General features: G+C 35.4%; 1 protein-coding gene across 1 annotated transcript in view; it reads left to right on the top strand.

The window, feature by feature from the left end:
- The first annotated feature begins 536 nt into the window (after positions 1–536).
- LOC116308772 (disintegrin and metalloproteinase domain-containing protein 10) overlaps positions 537–22,632 on the top strand; it is a 30,511-nt gene continuing 8,415 nt past the window's right edge. Inside the window, exons 1-13 of the mRNA XM_031719262.2 lie at positions 537–785; positions 886–1,027; positions 2,922–3,028; positions 3,350–3,705; positions 4,556–4,685; positions 5,749–5,964; positions 8,395–8,552; positions 9,367–9,544; positions 10,087–10,240; positions 15,095–15,202; positions 15,379–15,463; positions 16,612–16,758; positions 20,018–20,231. Coding sequence (XP_031575122.2) covers positions 719–785; positions 886–1,027; positions 2,922–3,028; positions 3,350–3,705; positions 4,556–4,685; positions 5,749–5,964; positions 8,395–8,552; positions 9,367–9,544; positions 10,087–10,240; positions 15,095–15,202; positions 15,379–15,463; positions 16,612–16,758; positions 20,018–20,231 — 2,062 coding nt within the window. The 5' untranslated portion in view covers positions 537–718. The remainder of the gene's footprint in view (positions 786–885; positions 1,028–2,921; positions 3,029–3,349; positions 3,706–4,555; positions 4,686–5,748; positions 5,965–8,394; positions 8,553–9,366; positions 9,545–10,086; positions 10,241–15,094; positions 15,203–15,378; positions 15,464–16,611; positions 16,759–20,017; positions 20,232–22,632) is intronic.

Raw genomic sequence — 22,632 nt, 5'->3', positions numbered from 1 at the left:
TATATAGCAGTTTAATATCGATTAATTTCCTGTCTCTGCACTTTTTTCCTTCATACTCAATTAATTTCTAGATATTTCTTACTTACTTTCTTTCTTTCTTTCTTTCTTACATCGTATTGGCTAAAGGCTTTCGAAACCCGTTATTTTTCTTCTTCCTCCTTTTTTCTCTCTTGGATATTTTTCCTTTCTATCATCAAATGCGGCGATCTTTTGTCGGCAATCTTTTAAATACTAAACTCACAAAAGCGAATTAAGAAAACAAAAGAGAAGTATTAGTCTGTGACGCTTTTGGCAGGTAATGTTACGTCACTGCTAATGTAGGTGTTCTTGAACATTCCCAAAAAGAAGAAGAAAAAAAAACTCACGAAAGGAAGAAAGAAAGAAGGTTTTAAAAATGACAATAAAACAATTCGAATGAAAGTACGTAATACAAAATTATTAATAGATTACCTATAACTTTCTCATTTTCTTTTTAAGAATATTTAAATATGACGTCATTTCAAAGTACTTTAGTACATAAATCTGCGCCTGCGTAGTAGACACCGCTATAAAGTTTTGCTTTGACAGATTGAACTGAAAGTGAGTTTTGGGATCTAAGTTTTGGGCAAAATATTTAACTTCTACATCAAAAGACAACGAAAAGGGACAATATATAGATTCAAATTTGTCTATAGGTGCTGCATTTTTCTCTGGAAGGATCCTAGAGTGATTTTTAGGCATGTTTTCGCTCACATTGTGTGTGGTTTTGCTGTGGTGTTGTGTCTTGACTACATATGGCGAAGACCGTAAGTAAACTAGATTTTCATTTGAATTTTTATCATTTATTGCTACGAAAGTGGCTTAGTATCCTAATGATTTTATTATTCATTGATTTTTTGTCCTCAGAGCGTCCTCTATCGGAATACATCAAATATTACGAGACGTTGAGCTATAGCACAAGTGCTCTAAGCAAGCAGCACGACCGTCATCGACGCTCACTTAACCCAAAATCCAACCCTATTTTATTGAACTTTGAAGCCCATGGAAGGTAAAATAACCCATTTATTTTTCAACTTTTACTAAATATAATCATTTTACTTTCAATCTGCAAAATATCAGGAATTTTGGACTACTCTTTGGGGTCACAAATATATTGAATTTAATTAATCACGTATGAAAAAAATGTCCTAACCAACGAAAATAAAGGCTTCAAATCCTCCACAAAAGAAGATTATTCTAGATTAAAAATTTGTCTCTAGGCGATTAAGTTTAGGCAGTTATTCAAGTTTTGATATTTCCAATAAGCAATATTTCCTCTAAACTATTTCGATATCAATTTTTGGCTACGCAATCTTTTTTAAGATGTAAATATTTATTTACAAAGTGAGCATTGTTTTTACCAAGAAACCGTTAAGCGGAAATATTGTTTGTTAGAAATTTTTATTCTGATCTTCGCCTTAACCTTAATCTGCCTCTTCAAGTTTTGTAGAAAATAAAAATCTAAATGTCAAATTTCTAGGATTTAAATTTATATTCTTGAAAAAAAAAGTTTTGTAAAGTTGTATTAATTTGTAGAAATGCAAATTAGAATTTCTGAAGCGGAACTAAGGGGTTTTGATATTTAAGATCCAGAACTAATGATGAAGATCTTGAATATTCCATTTTCTACTTGTCCAGAAAAAAATTCAATGTAGTTTTTGCATAAGCTGTCTTTTTCAATCAATATTGAAGATAATTTGTGAATTGTATTACTCGCGAGGCCACTCATGTAGAATTCAAAATGTTTTTGTTTAAAGAGATAACGAAAAACGAAAGGAAGGAAGAGGGCCGAAAAAAAAAATGAAATTATGGAACCATCTCATACCTTAAACCATGAAAAGTTCTGCCCCCATGCTAGGTTTTATTTGAAGCGACTTCAGCAAAAAGTTTAAATACCTCAGTGGCCCTCATGGGGTACCAAAACAATACATTTTCTATCCCCCGGGAATTGAACTCTATTTTTATGCAAATACTGTGCAGAAAGCTTCTATTGTTTATGGCTGTCTTCTCACACGAGTGAAAACGCTCTATGTGTACATTAACCATTAAACATTTTAAAATCTAATCGCATTTACCACTTAATGGTGGGTGGATAAGGTTCTGCAATGCACTTGGTAAGGCTACTGATAGATTTAATTAGAATTTAGGAGTGTATCGCAATTCACTAAATAGTTTCTTATATTTTTGAGAAAACAATATTTTGTGGTATTGTTGTTTCAAAATAATTAATAAGGTTTCTGATTGGCTAAGGCACAGCAAAAAGGAAAGCTCGAGCGCACGCACATAAAATTTTTACGCTTGTTGCTTGCGCCATAGCGAGCGCTCGTTAGGAGAATTTCGCTTTTAATCAAAGAAAATCTGTCAGTGTTTTTCCTTTTTTTGTGTTAAAATTCTTTAGAATCTTGATACAAAACTAACGATTTTGAGAGGACAATACCACGAAATATTGACGGCATTGGAAGAAAATATATTCGGTATTGGGCAGTCCGTCGCTTTGTGACTCTGCCTAAGCTTGGAAAAGAACCAACAAACAACTTTACACACACATGTCACATAGCCTGGTAGGACGTACTCAAACCTGGGCTACCTTGGATCAACCTCTGGGCTGATCTAAGTCAGGGTATGGCTAACAGGGCACATTATACTCACTAATGAAACCCTTAAAACAACCTCTGGGCTGATCTAAGTCGGGGCATGGCTGACAGGGCACATTTAACTCACTAATGAAACCCTTAAAACAACCTCTGGGCTGATCTAAATCATGAATCCTGAAACAATCTCTGGGCTGATCAAAGTTTTGGGCCCTTATCAACTTGGGCTTAAAATTGCTAGTTCCTCAATTTTCTTTTACAAAATAAAATCTTCTAAAAAACATGATATTTATATTATTTTTTGTCTTACAGGAAATTTAAGATCCGTCTTCGAAGACACACTAGTATATTTTCTGATGACTTTGTTGCGGAAAATGCAGAATTTGACCCTTCAAAAATTGTAGAGGGCGAAGTTTTAGGTAAGACTAGAAAAGCTTAAAACAGTATATATTAGTAGTATTATAATATTAACTGGACATGCTTCATCATCATACTATTGCTGTCATCATCACCATCATCACTACCATCAACATCACCATCACTGTTGCGATCATCACACTCTCCATTATCATCATCATCATTATACATCATTATTAATATCATCATCACCATCATCATCACCATCATCATCATCATGATAACCATCACCATTATCATCACCATCATCATCATAATTATCCTCATCCTTATTATAAACATTCATTTACTTTACGTATGTCTACGTATTACTTTTATTTCAGGACATAAAAGGTCAATCGTACATGGATTCATATCAGACGGCATCTTCGAAGGAAAAATCCATGCTGGCAATGATGAATTCCACGTTGAACCCTCCAACAAATACTTCCAGGGAAAGCAACCATTCCATTCTGTGATTTATAAGAGCGAAGATGTGCATTACCCCTATGCGCATGGTAGTGGATGTGGAATGAGAGAGCAAACAAAGAAGTGGATGGAGAAGGTTCATGCTTCTGAAATCAAAGATCCAAGGTTACAGTTTCACCACAGTGATAACGAGCCTGTGTTTCATCGCTACAGGCGTGCCGCAAGTCAAGAAATTGACTCATCTAAGAAGTCTTGCAAGCTTTTTATGCAGGTACCTGCAAGCTTCTTTTTAGATGTTAATAGTAATTGGTTTGTCTCTGACTTCAATTGTTGTTAACTAACTTTTATTTTACCAATGGATTTAGTAACCCTTTTAGTACTAGAGGCTATAAGGGTCCAACACAGGCTCTTCCTGGAACATAATTAGGGTGTCTTTTATTTCTCAATATCAAAAAGAAAAATATACCTGTATGTCCTAGGGGATGGGCAATTGGAAAGCGAAAATGTTTTTTCCGGTTAGCCGCTTTTGGCTGCTCTAGAAGTGAAAGGGTTAATCAGTGAAATGATGGCTTGTGCACAGATTTTGAATACTAATGTTAGCTAGCCCACACTCGACACCCTTGAGAATTCTTGTCCCCCACAGTAAACCATGCTTCTAAGAATAATCTATGATGGTAGTTTCGTTATTTATCAATGGTTTCAACATTTACTGAAATCCATCATGTGTTTGGTTCTCCTCACTTAGAAAAAAAAATTAAGTGAAGACACCAAGAATTGAACTCGGTACCTTTGGCACCAAAGAACTACTACAGTGCCAACCTCAACCCTAACCCTAAACCTAACCCCTAGACGACGAGGTGAATTCGGTTGGGTGGTCTCACTTTTTAGTCATATTTAAACGATGTATCATCAGCGCGTGCAAATAAATATTTATTATAGCTTAATTACTTATGCTATCGTAGGGTCGTAGGGACTACTAGCCCATTACTCGAAATTTGAATTTGAATAGAATTCCCCTGACAATTCCTGTACACAACGATACAACCATTACCAGTCGGCATGCCATCTGTGCTTCCCATGATTTGTCTACAGACTGATGTTTTCCACCTTTATTTTTTCAGGCTGATCATCTTTTTACTGAAAATGTAGGACAAGGGAACAAGGAGCGAGCTTTACTAAAAATGACTGAACATGTACAAGCTATTAACACAATATACCCTGGGATAGCTTTCTTTGGATCGACTCCAGACAGTGAGTATTGGCAAAATAGGAAAAGTGTGCTTAACACTACTACTAATAATTAAAAAATATCATATGAATATCGGGATTTGAAATATTTACCAAGATGCGAGTCTTTGAGCGGCGCGGTAAATATTCCCAGATATTCGACTGAGTCTGGGGTAAATAATTGTTTAAGTATTTTTAACACAAGTGAATTTAATAAATAATGGAGAGATACTATTATTTTTTTCTTTTAAAATTTCATTTACGTATCTCAGCAAGTGGCACAAATTGACAAACGATCGTGCATGTGTGCGAGTTATATTCACCTGTAGGGAAATATACTAGCAGTATAAGATGTAAATCGTGACCAATTAATATTCACTTAATGTGTAAAAATACTAATAATTATTAGTATAATTTTAGTCTTGAATATAGAGTTTCTCGAGCTGTGATTGGTTGAGCGATTGTGATTCTGAGACGATATAATATGAGGCTTTCCAAAGTTTTGCAGATCGGAAGCAATACTCAAATGTTTTCTTTACTGAATTTTGACTTTTCTCTGATATTAAAGTTTAGTAAAAATACACAGGTGATTACTGAAAATCTTGTGCACTGACTGGTCGAGAAACTCACACTATCACATGATAATCACCTCCAGGGATAATCCAAAATGGCGGCCAGCCACTTCGTTGCTGTTGCAGGGAAAAAATGTCTTTTATTTTCTTTTTTTTCCCTTCTTTTTTTGAAAGAATCACCTGTGTATTTATAATACTAAAACAATTATTTGCCCCAGCCTCAGTGGAAGACTCGTGTCTCGGTAAATATTCCCTGATATTCACTTCGCCTTCGGCAAATAATAATTATTGTTAATTAAAATTATGCTAAAAGAATAATTCTCCTCAGGCTCGGTGATTATGATGAATATTTACCTTGCCACTTGAAGACTCGCGGCTCGGTAATTATTTCACCGATGATCACTTTGCCTTTGGTAAACAATTGTTAATAACATTAATGATGATGATTAGATGATTATCATTATTATTATTATTATTATGCCATAAAATTAAAATAAATTTTATTTTCTTCTCAGAAATTGAGTTCGTTATTGCACGGATGCTAGTTAACGATTCAAATCATGAGAACGACCCTAGCAATCCATTCCGACAGAGCAACATTGGTGTAGAAAAGTTACTTGAACTTAACTCTCAGCAAAAGAGAAATGAAGATTATTGTTTGGGATACATCTTTACCTATCGGGACTTCAATGACGGTGTTCTTGGATTGGCTTGGGTTGGATCACCTGAAGGTGAGTCTAGTAAAAAAGAAGGAAAAAATCAGAAGGTACAGTACTAAATGATTAGATAGAATGTATGGAAGAACAGATGGATGGACAGACGGATTGAATAGAGGGATTGGATGGATAGGATGGATGAACAGACAGATTGAATAGAGGGATTGGATGGATAGGATGGATGGACAGACGGATTGAATAGAGAGATTGAATGGATATGATGGATGGACATACAGAATGATAGAATAGAGGGATTGAATGGATAGGATAGATGGACAGACAGATTGAATAGAGGGATTGAATGGATACGATGGATGGACATACAGAATGATAGAATAGAGGGATTGAATGGATAGGATAGATGGACAGACAGATTGAATAGAGGGATTGGATGGATAGGATGGATGGACAGACAGATTGAATAGAGGGATTGGATGGATAGGATGAATGGACAGACGGATTGAATAGAGGAATTGGATGGATAGGATGGATGGACAGACGGATTGAATAGAGGGATTGAATGGATATGATGGATGGACATACAGAATGATAGAATAGAGGGATTGAATGGATAGGATAGATGGACAGACAGATTGAATAGAGGGATTGGATGGATGGGATGGATGGACAGACGGATTGAATAGAGGGATTGAATGGATATGATGGATGGACATACAGAATGATAGAATAGAGGGATTGAATGGATAGGATAGATGGACAGACAGATTGAATAGAGGGATTGGATGGATAGGATAGATGGACAGACAGATTGAATAGAGGGATTGGATGGATAGGATGAATGGACAGACGGATTGAATAGAGGAATTGGATGGATAGGATGGATGGACAGACGGATTGAATAGAGGGACTGGATGGATATGATGGATGGACATACAGAATGATAGAATAGAGGGATTGAATGGATAGGATAGATGGACAGACAGATTGAATAGAGGGATTGGATGGATAGGATGGATGGACAGACGGATTGAATAGAGGGATTGAATGGATATGATGGATGGACATACAGAATGATAGAATAGAGGGATTGAATGGATAGGATAGATGGACAGACAGATTGAATAGAGGGATTGGATGGATAGGATGGATGGACAGACAGATTGAATAGAGGGATTGGATGGATAGGATGAATGGACAGACGGATTGAATAGAGGAATTGGATGGATAGGATGGATGGACAGACAGATTGAATAGAGGAATTGGATGGATAGGATGGATGGACAGACGGATTAAATAGAGGGACTGGATGGATAGGATGGATGGACAGACAGACAGATTGAATAGAGGAATTGGATGGATAGGATGGATGGACAGACGGATTGAATAGAGGGATTGAATGGATAGGATGGATGGACATACAGAATGATAGAATAGAGGGATTGAATGGATAGGATAGATGGACAGACAGATTGAATAGAGGGATTGGATGGATAGGATGGATGGACAGACAGATTGAATAGAGGGATTGGATGGATAGGATGAATGGACAGACGGATTGAATAGAGGAATTGGATGGATAGGATGGATGGACAGACAGATTGAATAGAGGAATTGGATGGATAGGATGGATGGACAGACGGATTAAATAGAGGGACTGGATGGATAGGATGGATGGACAGACAGACAGATTGAATAGAGGAATTGGATGGATAGGATGGATGGACAGACAGATTGAATAGAGGAATTGGATGGATAGGATGGATGGACAGACGGATTAAATAGAGGGACTGGATGGATAGGATAGATGGACAGACAGATTGAATAGAGGGATTGGATGGATAGGATGAATGGACAGACAGATTGAATAGAGGAATTGGATGGATAGGATGGATGGACAGACAGATTGAATAGAGGAATTGGATGGATAGGATGGATGGAGAGACGGATTAAATAGAGGGACTGGATGGATAGGATGGATGGACAGACAGACAGATTGAATAGAGGAATTGGATGGATAGGATGGATGGACAGACAGATTGAATAGAGGAATTGGATGGATGGGATGGATGGACAGACGGATTGAATAGAGGGATTGAATGGATAGGATGGATGGACATACAGAATGATAGAATAGAGGGATTGGATGGATAGGATGGATGGACAGACAGATTGAATAGAAGGATTGGATGGATAGGATGGATAGGATGGATGGATGGACAGACGGATTGAATAGAGGGATTGGATGGATAGGATGGATGGACAGACAGATTGAATAATAAAGGGATTGGATGGATAGGATGGATGGACTGGTGAAGGACAGATGTATGGAAAGGACGGGTGGGTGGATGGATGGATTAGTTGGATGGATGGGATAGATGGAAGAGATTGGATGGATAAATGCAGGGATGGATAGTATTAGATAGATACTATAGGATTGAATTAACAAAATAAATATATAAATAACACTGGTCTGGTATATTCAAGATGCTGGAGGTATCTGTGAAAAAGAGAGGAGTTACAGTGATGGCAAAAAGATCTTAAACACAGGAGTAGTAACATTTATCAATTATGGAAAAGCAGTGCCCCAGAGAGTATCCGAGATCACTTTTGCACATGAAGTTGGACATAATTTTGGGTCACCTGTAAGTACACAACATAATAAGATCATGGAGTTTTTTGATGAAATTATAGATGTCAGTACTTCGACGTTATCGGCAAAAAAAAACAACAACAACAACAACAGCAACAACAAAAAACAAAAAAACAAAACAAAGATTGCAGAGAATTTATATTTAGTTTCATGTTTTGTCTTGCTTTTAACGGTAAAGGTAATCGATGAGCTGTTTTAATTCATCTTTTGTCATGGTGAGCTATTAAGAGAGAATTCTTTTCGTATTCAAGCGGTGAGCACCAAAAACTATTTTCTTGAAGAAAGGCTGTTGTACAAGGCTAAACCCAAAGCAAAAATTTGAATCGAAATTATATTTCCAATAACGAGCAATAATGGCAAAAAGTGCCAAAAACTAGACCTTCGTATGAGTTTTGATCCCAATTTTCTTTTTCAGTTAACACTCAAAACCTTTTTTTAACAGTTACAAACTGATGTACTATGATAAAATGCTTGATTGAAGCAGTATTTTTAATGGTACAAAGATGTTTTGTTGCATTTGTGTTAGAATGTAGCTTTGTCAGGCTTTTTTATAGAAAATATATGGGAAATAAGCAAATGAAGGCCTAAAACTCATTTTCGAATAAAATTTTTTGCTTTGGGTTAGCACTTTGATTCCACTTTCATCGGTCATCTCCACTTCCAAGCAAGGTAAACTTTCTAAATAACAAGATTTTAGCCTTGTACAAAAGCCTTTCTTCAAGAAAATAGTTTTTGGTGCTCACTGCTTGAATGCAAAAAGAATTCTCCCTTAATATATATTGAATTTATTTCTTTATTGTTCCTAGCATGATGAATCAGGTGCATGTACACCTGGTGGCTCTGAAGGGAACTATATCATGTTTGCAAGGGCAACCGAAGGCAGTAAGCCAAACAACAGAAAGTTTTCTTCCTGTAGTATCGAGAAAATGGCAGCTGTCATGCGTGTCAAAGCAGTGTGTAAAGATGATAAATGCTGTTTTGAGAGTAAGTAAGTCATCTTTCTTCACTTTGGTTCCAAAGGTTCTGGTCACTGCTTTGAGCCCCTTGGACACCATACGTGAATTGAGTTTGTTTGATGTGTTGTTCTCTCCTATGCTATGAGGGTTTTCTCAGGGTTCTACGGTTTCTTCCCTCTTTAAGGAGGGTGCCTACTATTGTCATCATCATCATCATCATCATCCATTTTTTCTTACATCCATTCATTTTTTCTTTCATTCATTCATTTTTTCTTTCATCCATCTTTTGTTTTGTTCATTTTTTCTTTCGTCCATCCATTTATCCAACCATCCATCTATTCTTTCATCCGTCCCTCCCTCCCTCCCTCCCTCCCTCCCTCCCTCCCTTCCTCCCTCCATCCATTCATTTTTAACAAAGTCTTTTGTTTGGACAATAAGTAAAGATAGAGAATAATTTCACTTTGATTTACAAGTCTCCGCATAAAATCAACCATTGCCCCCTAAATTCTCTCTTTCTCCATTTTAACTAATAAATTATGCTTTTATTAATTTAATGTTATCGTTTTTTAGAGGCTGGGGCTGCAATCTGTGGTAATGCTGTTGTAGAGATAAATGAAGAGTGTGACTGTGGTTTTAAGGAGGATGAATCTTGTCAGAAAGATAAGTGCTGTGAAGGAGCACAAGATAAGAAAGGCTGTAAATTAGTTGATGGGAAAAAGTGCAGGTAATACAGACTGTAGACTGGATCCCTACTTTAAGATATTAGCACAGTTAGTAGGGACCTGTTGGTAGTGTGGTGGTCGTGGCTGTCCTCAAGGATGTCATGACAATGCTGATGGTGATGACTGTGGTGTGGAATATGATGATGATGATGAGACTGGGTCCTTGTAGACATACTGTGGTGGCTGCAATGATGATGATGGTCATGGCGATGTTGAAAGTAAAAATGATGATGACAGGATGACAGCAATGATGGTGGTACAGTATGTGGCGATGATGATAATGATGTTCATGGCAATGTTTCAACAGTGATGATGATGATGATAAGGCAGTGAGAGTGATAATAGAAATGATAGCAACAAATATGCTGATGGTGGTGGTGGGGATGGTGGTGATCACGATAATGGTGGGGATGATGATTTTGATGATAATAATATGCTGATAGTGTTTGGAATGAGGAATGATGAATGATGATGATAGATTATAAATAAACATTACTAATGATGATGATGATGTGATGATGAATGTGGTGATGATGATAGATTGTAAATAAACATTACTAATGATGATGATGATGATGTGATGATGAATGTGGTGGTGATGATAGATTGTAAATAAACATTACTAATGATGCTGCTGCTGATGTGTTGATGAATGTGGTAATGATAGATTGTAAATAAACATTACTAATGATGCTGATGATGTGATGATGAATGTGGTGGTGATGATAGATTGTAAATAAACATTACTAATGATGCTGCTGCTGATGTGTTGATGAATGTGGTGATGATAGATTGCAAATAAACATTACTAATGATGCTGCTGCTGATGTGATGATGAATGTGGAGATGATGATAGATTGTAAATAAACATTACTAATGATGCTGATGATGTGATGATGAATGTGGTGATGATGATAGATTGTAAATAAACATTACTAATGATGATGATGATGATGTGTTGATGAATGTGGTGATGATAGATTGCAAATAAACATTACTAATGATGATGATGTGATGATGAATGTGGTGGTGATGATAGATTGTAAATAAACATTACTAATGATGATGATGTGATGATGAATGTGGTGGTGATGATAGATTGTAAATAAACATTACTAATGATGATGATGTGTTGATGAATGTGGTGATGATAGATCGTAAATAAACATTAATGATGATGATGTGATGATGAATGTGGAGATGATAGATTGTAAATAAACATTACTAATGATGATGATGATGATGTGATGATGAATGTGGTGGTGATGATAGATTGTAAATAAACATTACTAATGATGCTGCTGCTGATGTGTTGATGAATGTGGTAATGATAGATTGTAAATAAACATTACTAATGATGCTGATGATGTGATGATGAATGTGGTGGTGATGATAGATTGTAAATAAACATTACTAATGATGCTGCTGCTGATGTGTTGATGAATGTGGTGATGATAGATTGCAAATAAACATTACTAATGATGCTGCTGCTGATGTGATGATGAATGTGGAGATGATGATAGATTGTAAATAAACATTACTAATGATGCTGATGATGTGATGATGAATGTGGTGATGATGATAGATTGTAAATAAACATTACTAATGATGATGATGATGATGTGTTGATGAATGTGGTGATGATAGATTGCAAATAAACATTACTAATGATGATGATGTGATGATGAATGTGGTGGTGATGATAGATTGTAAATAAACATTACTAATGATGATGATGTGATGATGAATGTGGTGGTGATGATAGATTGTAAATAAACATTACTAATGATGATGATGTGTTGATGAATGTGGTGATGATAGATTGTAAATAAACATTACTAATGATGATGATGTGATGATGAATGTGGAGATGATAGATTGTAAATAAACATTACTAATGATGATGATGATGTGATGATGAATGTGGTGATGATAGATTGTAAATAAACATTACTAATGATGATGGAGATATAGATTGTAAATAAACATTACTAATGATGATGATTGATGATGAATGTGGTGATGATAGATTGTAAATAAACATTACTATGATGATGATGTGATTGATGAATGTGAGTGATGATAGATTGTAAATAAACATTACTAATGATGATGTGATGATGTGTTGATGAATGTGGAGATGATGATAGATTGTAATAACATTACTAATGATGATGCTGATGATGTGTATGATGAATGTGGGGAATGATAGATTGTAAATAAACATACTAATGATGATGATGATGATGTGATGATGAATGTGGAGATGATAGATTGTAAATAAACATTACTAATGATGATGATGATGATGTGATGATGAATGTGGTGATGATAGATTGTAAATAAACATTACTAATGATGATGATGTGATGATGAATGTGGTTGGGAGATGATAGATTGTAAATAAACATTACTAATGATGATGATGATGTGATGATGAATGTGGGTGATGATAGATTGTAAATAAAACATTACTAATGATGATTGATGATGTGATGATGAATGTGGTGGATGATGATAGATTGTAAATAAACATTACTAATGATGATGATGTGTTGATGAATGTGGTTATGATAGATTGTAAATAAACATTACTAATGATGATGATGTGATGCATTGAATGCTGGTGGTGATGATAGATTGCAAATAAACATTACTAATGATGATGAGTGATGATGAATGGTTGTGGATGTGTGATGATAGATTGTAAATAAACATTACTAATGATTGATGATGTGATGATGAATGTGGGTGGTGATGATAGATTGTAAATAAACATTACTAATGATGATGATGATGTGTTGATGGAATGTTGGTGATGATAGATTGTAAATAAACATTACTAATGATGATGATGTGATGATTGAATGTGGGGTGATGATAGATTGCAAATAAACATTACTAATGATTGATGATGTGATGATGAATGTGGTGGTGATAGATTGTAAATAAACATTACTAATGATGATGATGTGATGATGAATGTGGTGATGATAGATTGTAAATAAACATTACTAATGATGATGATGATGATGTGTTGATGAATGTGGTGATGATAGATTGTAAATAAACATTACTATATGATGATGATGTGATGATGAATGTGGAGATGATGATAGATTGTAAATAAACATTACTAATGATGATGATGATGATGTGATGATGAATGTGGAGATGATGATAGATTGTAAATAAACATTACTAATGATGATGATGATGATGTGATGATGAATGTGGAGATGATGATAGATTGTAAATAAACATTACTAATGATGATGATGATGATGTGTTGATGAATGTGGTGATGATAGATTGTAAATAAACATTACTAATGATGATGATGTGATGATGAATGTGGAGATGATGATAGATTGTAAATAAACATTACTAATGATGATGATGATGTGATGATGAATGTGGTGGTGATGATAGATTGTAAATAAACATTACTAATGATGATGATGATGATGTGATGATGAATGTGGAGATGATGATAGATTGTAAATAAACATTACTAATGATGATGATGTGTTGATGAATGTGGTGATGATAGATTGTAAATAAACATTACTAATGATGATGATGTGATGATGAATGTGGTGGTGATGATAGATTGCAAATAAACATTACTAATGATGATGATGTGATGATGAATGTGGTGGTGATGATAGATTGTAAATAAACATTACTAATGATGATGATGTGATGATGAATGTGGTGGTGATGATAGATTGTAAATAAACATTACTAATGATGATGATGATGTGTTGATGAATGTGGTGATGATAGATTGTAAATAAACATTACTAATGATGATGATGTGTTGATGAATGTGGTGATGATAGATTGTAAATAAACATTACTAATGATGATGATGTGATGATGAATGTGGTGGTGATGATAGATTGCAAATAAACATTACTAATGATGATGATGTGATGATGAATGTGGTGATGATAGATTGTAAATAAACATTACTAATGATGATGATGATGATGTGATGATGAATGTGGTGATGATAGATTGTAAATAAACATTACTGATGATGCTGATGATGTGATGATGAATGTGGAGATGATGATAGATTGTAAATAAACATTACTAATGATGCTGCTGCTGATGTGTTGATGAATGTGGAGATGATGATAGATTGTAAATAAACATTACTAATGATGATGTTGATGATGTGTTGATGAATGTGGTGATTATAGATTGTAAATAAACATTACTAATGATGCTGATGATGTGATGATGAATGTGGTGATGATGATAGATTGTAAATAAGCATTACTAATGATGATGATGATGATGTGATGATGAATGTGGTGGTGATGATAGATTGTAAATAAACATTACTGATGATGATGATGATGATGTGATGATGAATGTGGTGGTGATGATAGATTGTAAATAAACATTACTAATGATGATGATGATGTGTTGATGAATGTGGTGGTGATGATAGATTGTAAATAAACATTACTAATGATGCTGCTGCTGATGTGATGATGAATGTGGAGATGATGATAGATTGTAAATAAACATTACTAATGATGATGATGATGTGATGATGAATGTGGAGATGATGATAGATTGTAAATAAACATTGCTAATGATGATGATGATATCTTTATCATCATCATTATCATCATTATCATTATTATGATTATTAGACTTTATCCCCTCATTATACTATATGATATCATCATCATCATTATTATCATCGTCATTATCGTTATCATCATAGCCATCATCATTATCATTATTATTATGATATTATTATGATCCCTTAATTAATACTATTCATATATAACATAACAATTAATACTTTCTTTACTGTTATTATTTCCCTATAGCCCCAGCCAAGGTTTATGTTGTAACGAGAAAACTTGTGAACCACATCCTGGAAACTTTTCTTTTCTGTGCCAGAATGAGACGGAATGTAGAAATGTGTCATACTGCAAGTATCCTTTTTACAATAACTTACAAATTTCTTGCGCTCTGATTGGTTATTTTTCATCGTCAATAAGAGGACAGACAGATAAAGCTGACATCAACGAGCGCATGCTTTTTCCGTTGGTTGTTTTGATCGCTAAAAAGAAAAAGTCTTCTTTGATTTTATAACCTTAACATTTTTAAGTGGAGTAAATGCAAGCTGTCCTTTAGCACCTGCCAAGCCTAACCTAACCCCGTGTATGGAAGGCCGTAAACTTTGTGAAAATGGGGTGAGTATATGAATATATAAATAATGATTAAATTAATTAATAGGATTTGGTAGTGGCATGTCCACAGAGTGGACACTCTGTCCCTCAGCTGTAAAATTTTACTGCAGGGCTTTCAGAATGAAATAACGGCTGCCAGAGTTCCAGGGATGGCTTTGAAGTCAATCACAGACTAATTTTTTCCCCTATAAAATACAGGGTTTTGTGCTAGTCCTTAAACTCCTTGAAAACTCCTTGAATTTAATTCACGTTTTCAAGGGCACTTGAAAAACTCTTGAATTTTATGATTTTAGCAAAACTCCTTGAAAACTCCGATTTTTGCTTTGATCATTACTTGCATGGTTCTGAAATAGATCTAGTCAGAAAGATTGGAAAATCTGAAAGTCGGCCATGTGCAACCACCCCGTAAAACCTTGACATAGTTAGCTGAACATACAGTACTCCTTAAAAATTCATTTTTGGGTCCTTGTATACTCCTTGAATAGTCCTTGAATTTTAAGCTGTTACCTCAGCACGAACCCTGAAAAAATAACATCAGTTGCTTGTATCAAATCAGGACAGCTATTTCAAACTTATAACCACCAACATTCTTAAAGCCCTGTACTGAATGTTACAATGGACATATTTTATCTTATCATAATATGACCCGTACATGTATCTGCCCAGGCGAGCGCTCTTAAAAAAACCTTCGGGAAAATGGCATAAGCAGGGCCGTATGGCTTTGAGTGGGCAGGGCCGTATGGATTTGTACGGTCCTGCTCGAAAACCTGCGACTTTCTTTTATTTTATTATTTTCTTTTCGTTAGGGTCATATGATAAAATGCTTATTGACAGAGTTAGGTCGGGCTGTATGGAAAAATATTTGGCTGTCGGTCATTGGTACAGACCTCGCTGCGCTCGGTCCATATGGCATCACCTAAAGCCAAATATTTTCCTGTACGGCCCTCCCACTCAGTCAATAAGTACAGAGTATGGACCTCTTGTGGCAAGCTGGAATGTAGCTTAATTCTGAGGACATAACAATAGGTTACCAATCTCATGACATTGATTCTTTTTTAAATTTTCTCCTCCAAATTGAGCTGCTTTAACATATTTGAGGGTTCTATTATTGAGTAAATTAATTTTCCCTCTTTTTTCCCAACAAATTTTAGTCTTGTAGTGCATCAGTATGCAAGGCAAAAGGATATTTGGAGTGTCAGTGTTCCCAGGAGGAAAAGATGTGTGATCTTTGCTGTGATATTAGCAAAGATCCAACCAAACCTGATTGCAAACCAACATCTGACATAGATGGATTTGAGGTAAGATGATAAATTAATGACAAATAATAATGATCTTCATTTTACCGCATTTGCTCCTGTCCAATAGACCAATCCCGGCTATGCTGGATTGTCCATCGTAGTTTTGTCATCAATGTAAGATCATGGCGCGGATAAAATATGTAGATTTTTTGAGAACGTGACGTTTCGGATATGACTAGTGATAGACTTCATCAGAGTGATGATGAATGTGTGAAGGGAATATGCATACAAAGGGTGGAAAGAAGCAATTAAGTGAATAATGAGTGACATTTTTTTTTTTTCTTTTTTTTTTTTAATGAATATTAAAAAGTTACAATTTTTCTTTATCTCCTACTTAACCACATAACTATAAATAACTATGGTTCTTTTTTTTTTTTACATACACCGACCTCCTCCACATAACTATAAATAACTATGATTCTTTTTTTTTTTTTTTTTTTTTTTTTTTACATACACCGACCTCCTCCACATAACTATAAATAACTATGGTTCTTTTTTTTTTTTTTTTTTTTTTTTTACATACACCGACCTCCTCCACATAACTATAAATAACTATGATTCTATTTTTTTACATACACCGACCTCCTCCACATAGCTATGGTTCTATTTTGTTTAATTTACTCTACACAATTTATTATAGATAAAATGATTTTACTTGAAACGGCCTGTGAAACCTAGTCTTACAAATGGAGACAAAGAGTCAAACTATAAAACAAAAGAACGGAATGCTTTCTATCATTTTTACCTTTTAGCACTTTTTATAACATACGTTTTTTAATCGTAAAACTATTTTAATGCCTTATACAAAAATATTATATATACATATATATATACACATACATACATACATATACACATATACACACACACACATACACATATATACATATATATATATATACATACATACAAACATATATACATACACACACATACATATATATATATATACATATATACATACACACATACAAACACAGATATATACATACATACACACATACATATATATATAAAACAAAAAAAAAACACTATGCTGCCCCTAGCCATTCAGACGCTTCATTCTAATGCTAGAGATATTTTACTCCATTTACTATTATGCTTTACAAGAATACCTTTTGACTCGGCCATTTTATGCTCTATTTTTCTTTTGTGTTTAAGAACATTTTTGAAGTGGGATAAAGTGGGAATTTTTTCTTTATCTCTAGATTTATAAAGAAATATTTTAAAACATAACAGAACATAGTTAAGTACGATATCATCAACACCTAGTAATATATTATACAAATTGGATTCTGGCAAATTTATTCCGAACTCTTTAAAATGATCACGAATTTCAAAATATAGATCCTTAGACTCCACACACTCAACAAACAAGTGGTCGACTGTTTCAGGATGCATATGGCAAAAAGAACAAGAGGAATAATCGAGAATTCGAAAACGATGTAAATCGCGATTAAGAAACAGTATATTATTTAAAAGCTTATATTGAAAAAATCGAGAATAGGTATCTATGGATGTCTTATATATCCTATTATAAATACTATTCCAATCCCAAAGATCATTCTGATTTATTCTTTTTACTAAATTACCTTGAGAGGTCGGATGTTTGAATTTTTTCTCTATGAACCACTGGTACAGCTGCTTTGTATTTATTTTACTCAATTCCCTATTTTGATTCCCTAATTTTAAGCTATCAGGATTCTGTTTGAAAACATTCTTTTTTCCTTTTATTTGTTTTTTCCATAATGCCGGGATTGCTTGCTTTATTCCAGCCCATCTCATGAAATCTTTATCAATATAATAATGACAATAATGAGTGACATGTCTATTTTTCTCTTTTGGGGTCGTAATGGCAAAGGTGGTCAGAGCCCGGGGGGGACTCCCTTATGAAAGGGGGCGGGGGTCCTCGTCGTCCCTTTTAGGGTTTGAAATCAGGGTTTTGGTCCCGCTTAGGGTGATAACGACGGGAATGCGCACCAACTGAATTTTGTGGTCCCTTTCAGGGTATAAGATCTACAAAAAGGCAAGCGATTTGTATATGACGACGTCGTCATAAATTAGTTAGGGCAGACGGCGTTTGATGCAAATAAAATCGAGAAACCAGTCAAAAAAATGCGTTATTGATTGGTCCCTCTTAGGGGTGAAATTTCATCACTGCCACGCCCATCATCCCAAAATACAGGTCCCTTTTAGGGGCTATTTTCGGAATTTCCGACGAGGACCCCCGCCCCCTTTTAAAAGGGAGTCCCCCCCCCCCCCCCCCCCCCCCACGGGGTTCAGAGTCACTAGTGTTCTTGATAAGTCTGGTCCAGGTAAAACCATAGTTAATGGTAGGGAATATAGGGAATGGTTAGGAAACCCTTTTGTTATAAGTCTTTGTTCACTTTTTTCAAGCGTGACGGTGTACAGTCCTTTGTTTTACCATTGTTGGCAATGGGTGAGTGAACAGACCAAAATCATTCTTTTGGCTGCTAGTTCAAATTATAAGATTTATAAGAGATATTTGAATATTCCTTACGACAATCCCATAGACAAATTTTATGTTTACTTATTTTGCAATTTCGGATGAGCAAGACCGGTTCAACATCAAAAGCGAACAAAGACCTGATAACAATAGGTTTCCTAACCATTCCCCTCTATTAACTATGGCAGAATCCCTAAATATGAAATCCCTAAGAGAAGGCATAGCTCAGTTAGTGTGCGGTATTCAAAGCAGCTAGAGGTCCAACGTCCAATCCTCAGGATCTTCAAGTCTGTTTTAGAATTCTCCCTAATCTTTGTAGCTTCAGCTTTGAATACCCTTAAAACAGAGCGCTGATAGAGAGAGGGGGTTAAGTGCGCATCATCGGCTTCCATTGAGAGCACTTGAATTTCAACTGAAGGAACTACCAACATAAAATATAGACATTTATTTTTTCCGGTCCGGTATCTTAAGAAATCGTGCGTTCTGATTGGCTGTTTGAGCGGGCGGTATTTTGTCAGTATCTGCCCGCGCTCGCGGTCTGGTATCGTTTGCCGCTTAACAACAAAACAAAACGATTGCAAAAACAAGTAAAAAAATATGGTAAAAAAATTAATTAGTTATTTACCGTCCTATAGTCGTTCCGGATAGGAAAAAACTGTGCCCTCGGTCTCGAAAACGGAACTCGGCCTAACGGGCTCGGTCTGTATATTCAAGACCTCGGGCACAGTTTTTCCCTATCCAGACCTCCTGGCCGGTAAATAACGTATATTTACCTTTGCTCTCTCACTATAGGCAATGAAGCAACTTCCCTCGGCAGCTTGCGACAACTTCAATGGTTACTGTGATGTGTTTCTCAAGTGCCGTAAGGTTGATGCAGATGGCCCTTTGAACAGATTGCGAAAGAAATTCCTCAGCAAAGAAGCCTTCTTGGGTTATTTAGCTTGGATCAAGAAATATTGGTGGGCTGTTGTGTTGATGGGAGTTGGTTTGATCCTCCTTATGGCTGGTGAGTTTTTTCCCTTTCATTCATTCTTTCTTTTTTCCTTTTATTTTCTTCCTTATGATCTACACTATGCACTTTGTTCTGGCTCACTTAGTATCGTCACCCTAACTCATTGTTTAGTTCCAGAAATTATCCATACCCCTCCTCCCCCCCTCCCTCCCTCTCTCCCTCCCCCTCTCCCTCCCCCCTTCCTCCCTCCCCCTACCTCTCTGCCTCCCTCCCCCCTCCCTCCCCCCACTTCACTCCCCCCCACAGAGGATTGCATTTCTGAGGGGTGGGGTGGGGGGCAAAGAAAGAACAAAATTACAGTTTGTATGGAAGAATATTGGAATTTCCGGGGGTAGAGAGAGAGAGGGGGGGGGGGGGGGTCTGTGGGGAGTATGGATAATTTCTGGATTCATACACATTTTCAGTTTTGATTTTACTTAAAGTTAATAGTTAGGTGGCAAAACATTTTCACATTATTTGAGTGATGCATCTTAGATATATCAAGGTTTATACTTCCATATGTTGATGAGTGTGATGTCATTTGAGTTTATTTGTCATCATTTGTAAATTGAAATACTGATTACTATAACAAAATTTGCAATAAGATTTCTACAACCCTGAGCAAGACAATGATGTTTTATACAAGAAGTTTATTACTGCACCAGAATTTTGTTATTTATTTATTAATGCCTCCTATGACATCACACTCTTTGAAAATAATGGAAGTAAATAATAAAACTTTTAAGATAAATATTAAAATATCTATCTAATACAGTGTTTTCACTGACGTGAGAAGGCAGCCATATTGGTGTAGCAAACAATAGAGTTCAATTCCCCGAGGATGGAAAATGTATTGGTTTGGTACACTAACATGGCTGATGCGACGTCACGTGAAAGCCCTCTATATTTTCTCAAGTATCCGAAAAATGAAGTTGAATTGTTCACAAAGGAACGCTAAACTTGCTCTGAAATAGACCTTTTCTGAGATAAGCGAACATGATGCATTGTGGTCTAGCTTGGGTACAAACATCTTTTGTTCATCATGCCTTATATGGTGAAGTTTGTACCCAAGATAGACCACAATGCATCATGTTTATGGAACGCTGTTGAAAAAAGTTATGACAGAGATATTTAATTTGATTGAATAATTGACCATGTATTGGGTGACCGCTTTTGTGTCTGATTTTATTTTCTTGCCTGTTTGTATATTATTTTGTTAGTATTATCCTATTTATTATTATTAATAGGACGTTTGCATGATGGCGTCATTGACCTCTACTACCAGACTTCCTTGCAAACTTTCTTTTGTTCAATTAATTAGCACCAATTGTCTAATAGGGAATAGAAATTTGGATGAGAAACAAAATTCGCGAATAATAGACCCTTTCACGGTTTCCGACGCCATATTGCTTGGGGGGCAAAATTACTAAGGAGCGTAGGGGAAAGCGATACGTTTTTCGTTATATTTCCTTTCTGAGGTAAATTTTCGAGACCAAACTTTTTCTGTAGACGGAGAATCCTCTGTGCAATATTTTGTGTGCTGTTTTTCAGCCGATGGAGCCAGCATAACACTGGTTCATAGAGAGACGGAGGCTTTGGGTTTTGACTCGATCATACTGGTTCAATTTGACCGTAAAAAAATCTTGCCTCGACAAGAACGACTCGAGTCATCATGCAAACTTCCTATTATACTTAATTTTCAATTGTTTTTTTTTTTACCTTACTAGTAACTATGGTTAATTTTAGTTCCAGATGGGATTCATTAATCCCTTTCATTCGTTTGTTTATTTATTATATTAATCATTCATTTATTAATTATTTAATATAGAATTATTCGCAGTTTGTTAACAGGGTTTTCATTAATGATCTGACAAATCTCCTCTAACTGAGCAAGATTCTCCCATTATTTAAAAACTAAATGAAAACTCTACCAGAACTCTCCAGCTAGTTCACGATCTTCTATTATTTCAAAACTTAATGAAATCCCTGCCAGTACTCTCTGACTAGTTCACGATCTTCTATTATTTCAAAACTTAATGAAAACCCTGCCAGTACTCTCTGACTAGTTCACAATCTTCTCCTATTATTTCAAAACTTAATGAAAACCCTGCTAGTACTCTCTGACTAGTTCACAATTTCTCCTATTATTTCAAAACTTAATGAAAACCCTGCTAGTACTCTCTGACTAGTTCACAATCTTCTATTATTTCAAAACTTAATGAAAACCCTGCCAGTACTCTCTGACTAGTTCACAATTTCTCCTATTATTTCAAAACTTAATGAAAACCCTGCTAGTACTCTCCGACTAGTTCACAATCGTCTATTATTTCAAAACTTAATGAAAACCCTGCCAGTACTCTCTGACTAGTTCACAATCGTCTATTATTTCAAAACTTAATGAAAACTCTGCCAGTAC

This window comes from Actinia tenebrosa, unplaced genomic scaffold (assembly GCF_029948245.1).
Source record: "Actinia tenebrosa isolate PJP-AT-01 unplaced genomic scaffold, QUT_ActTen_1.0 PGA_scaffold0__85_contigs__length_37466705, whole genome shotgun sequence".
Taxonomy (NCBI): Eukaryota; Metazoa; Cnidaria; class Anthozoa; order Actiniaria; family Actiniidae; genus Actinia; species Actinia tenebrosa.
Note: the sequence above shows the minus strand (reverse complement) of the source record. Positions and strands in the feature narration are given on the sequence as shown.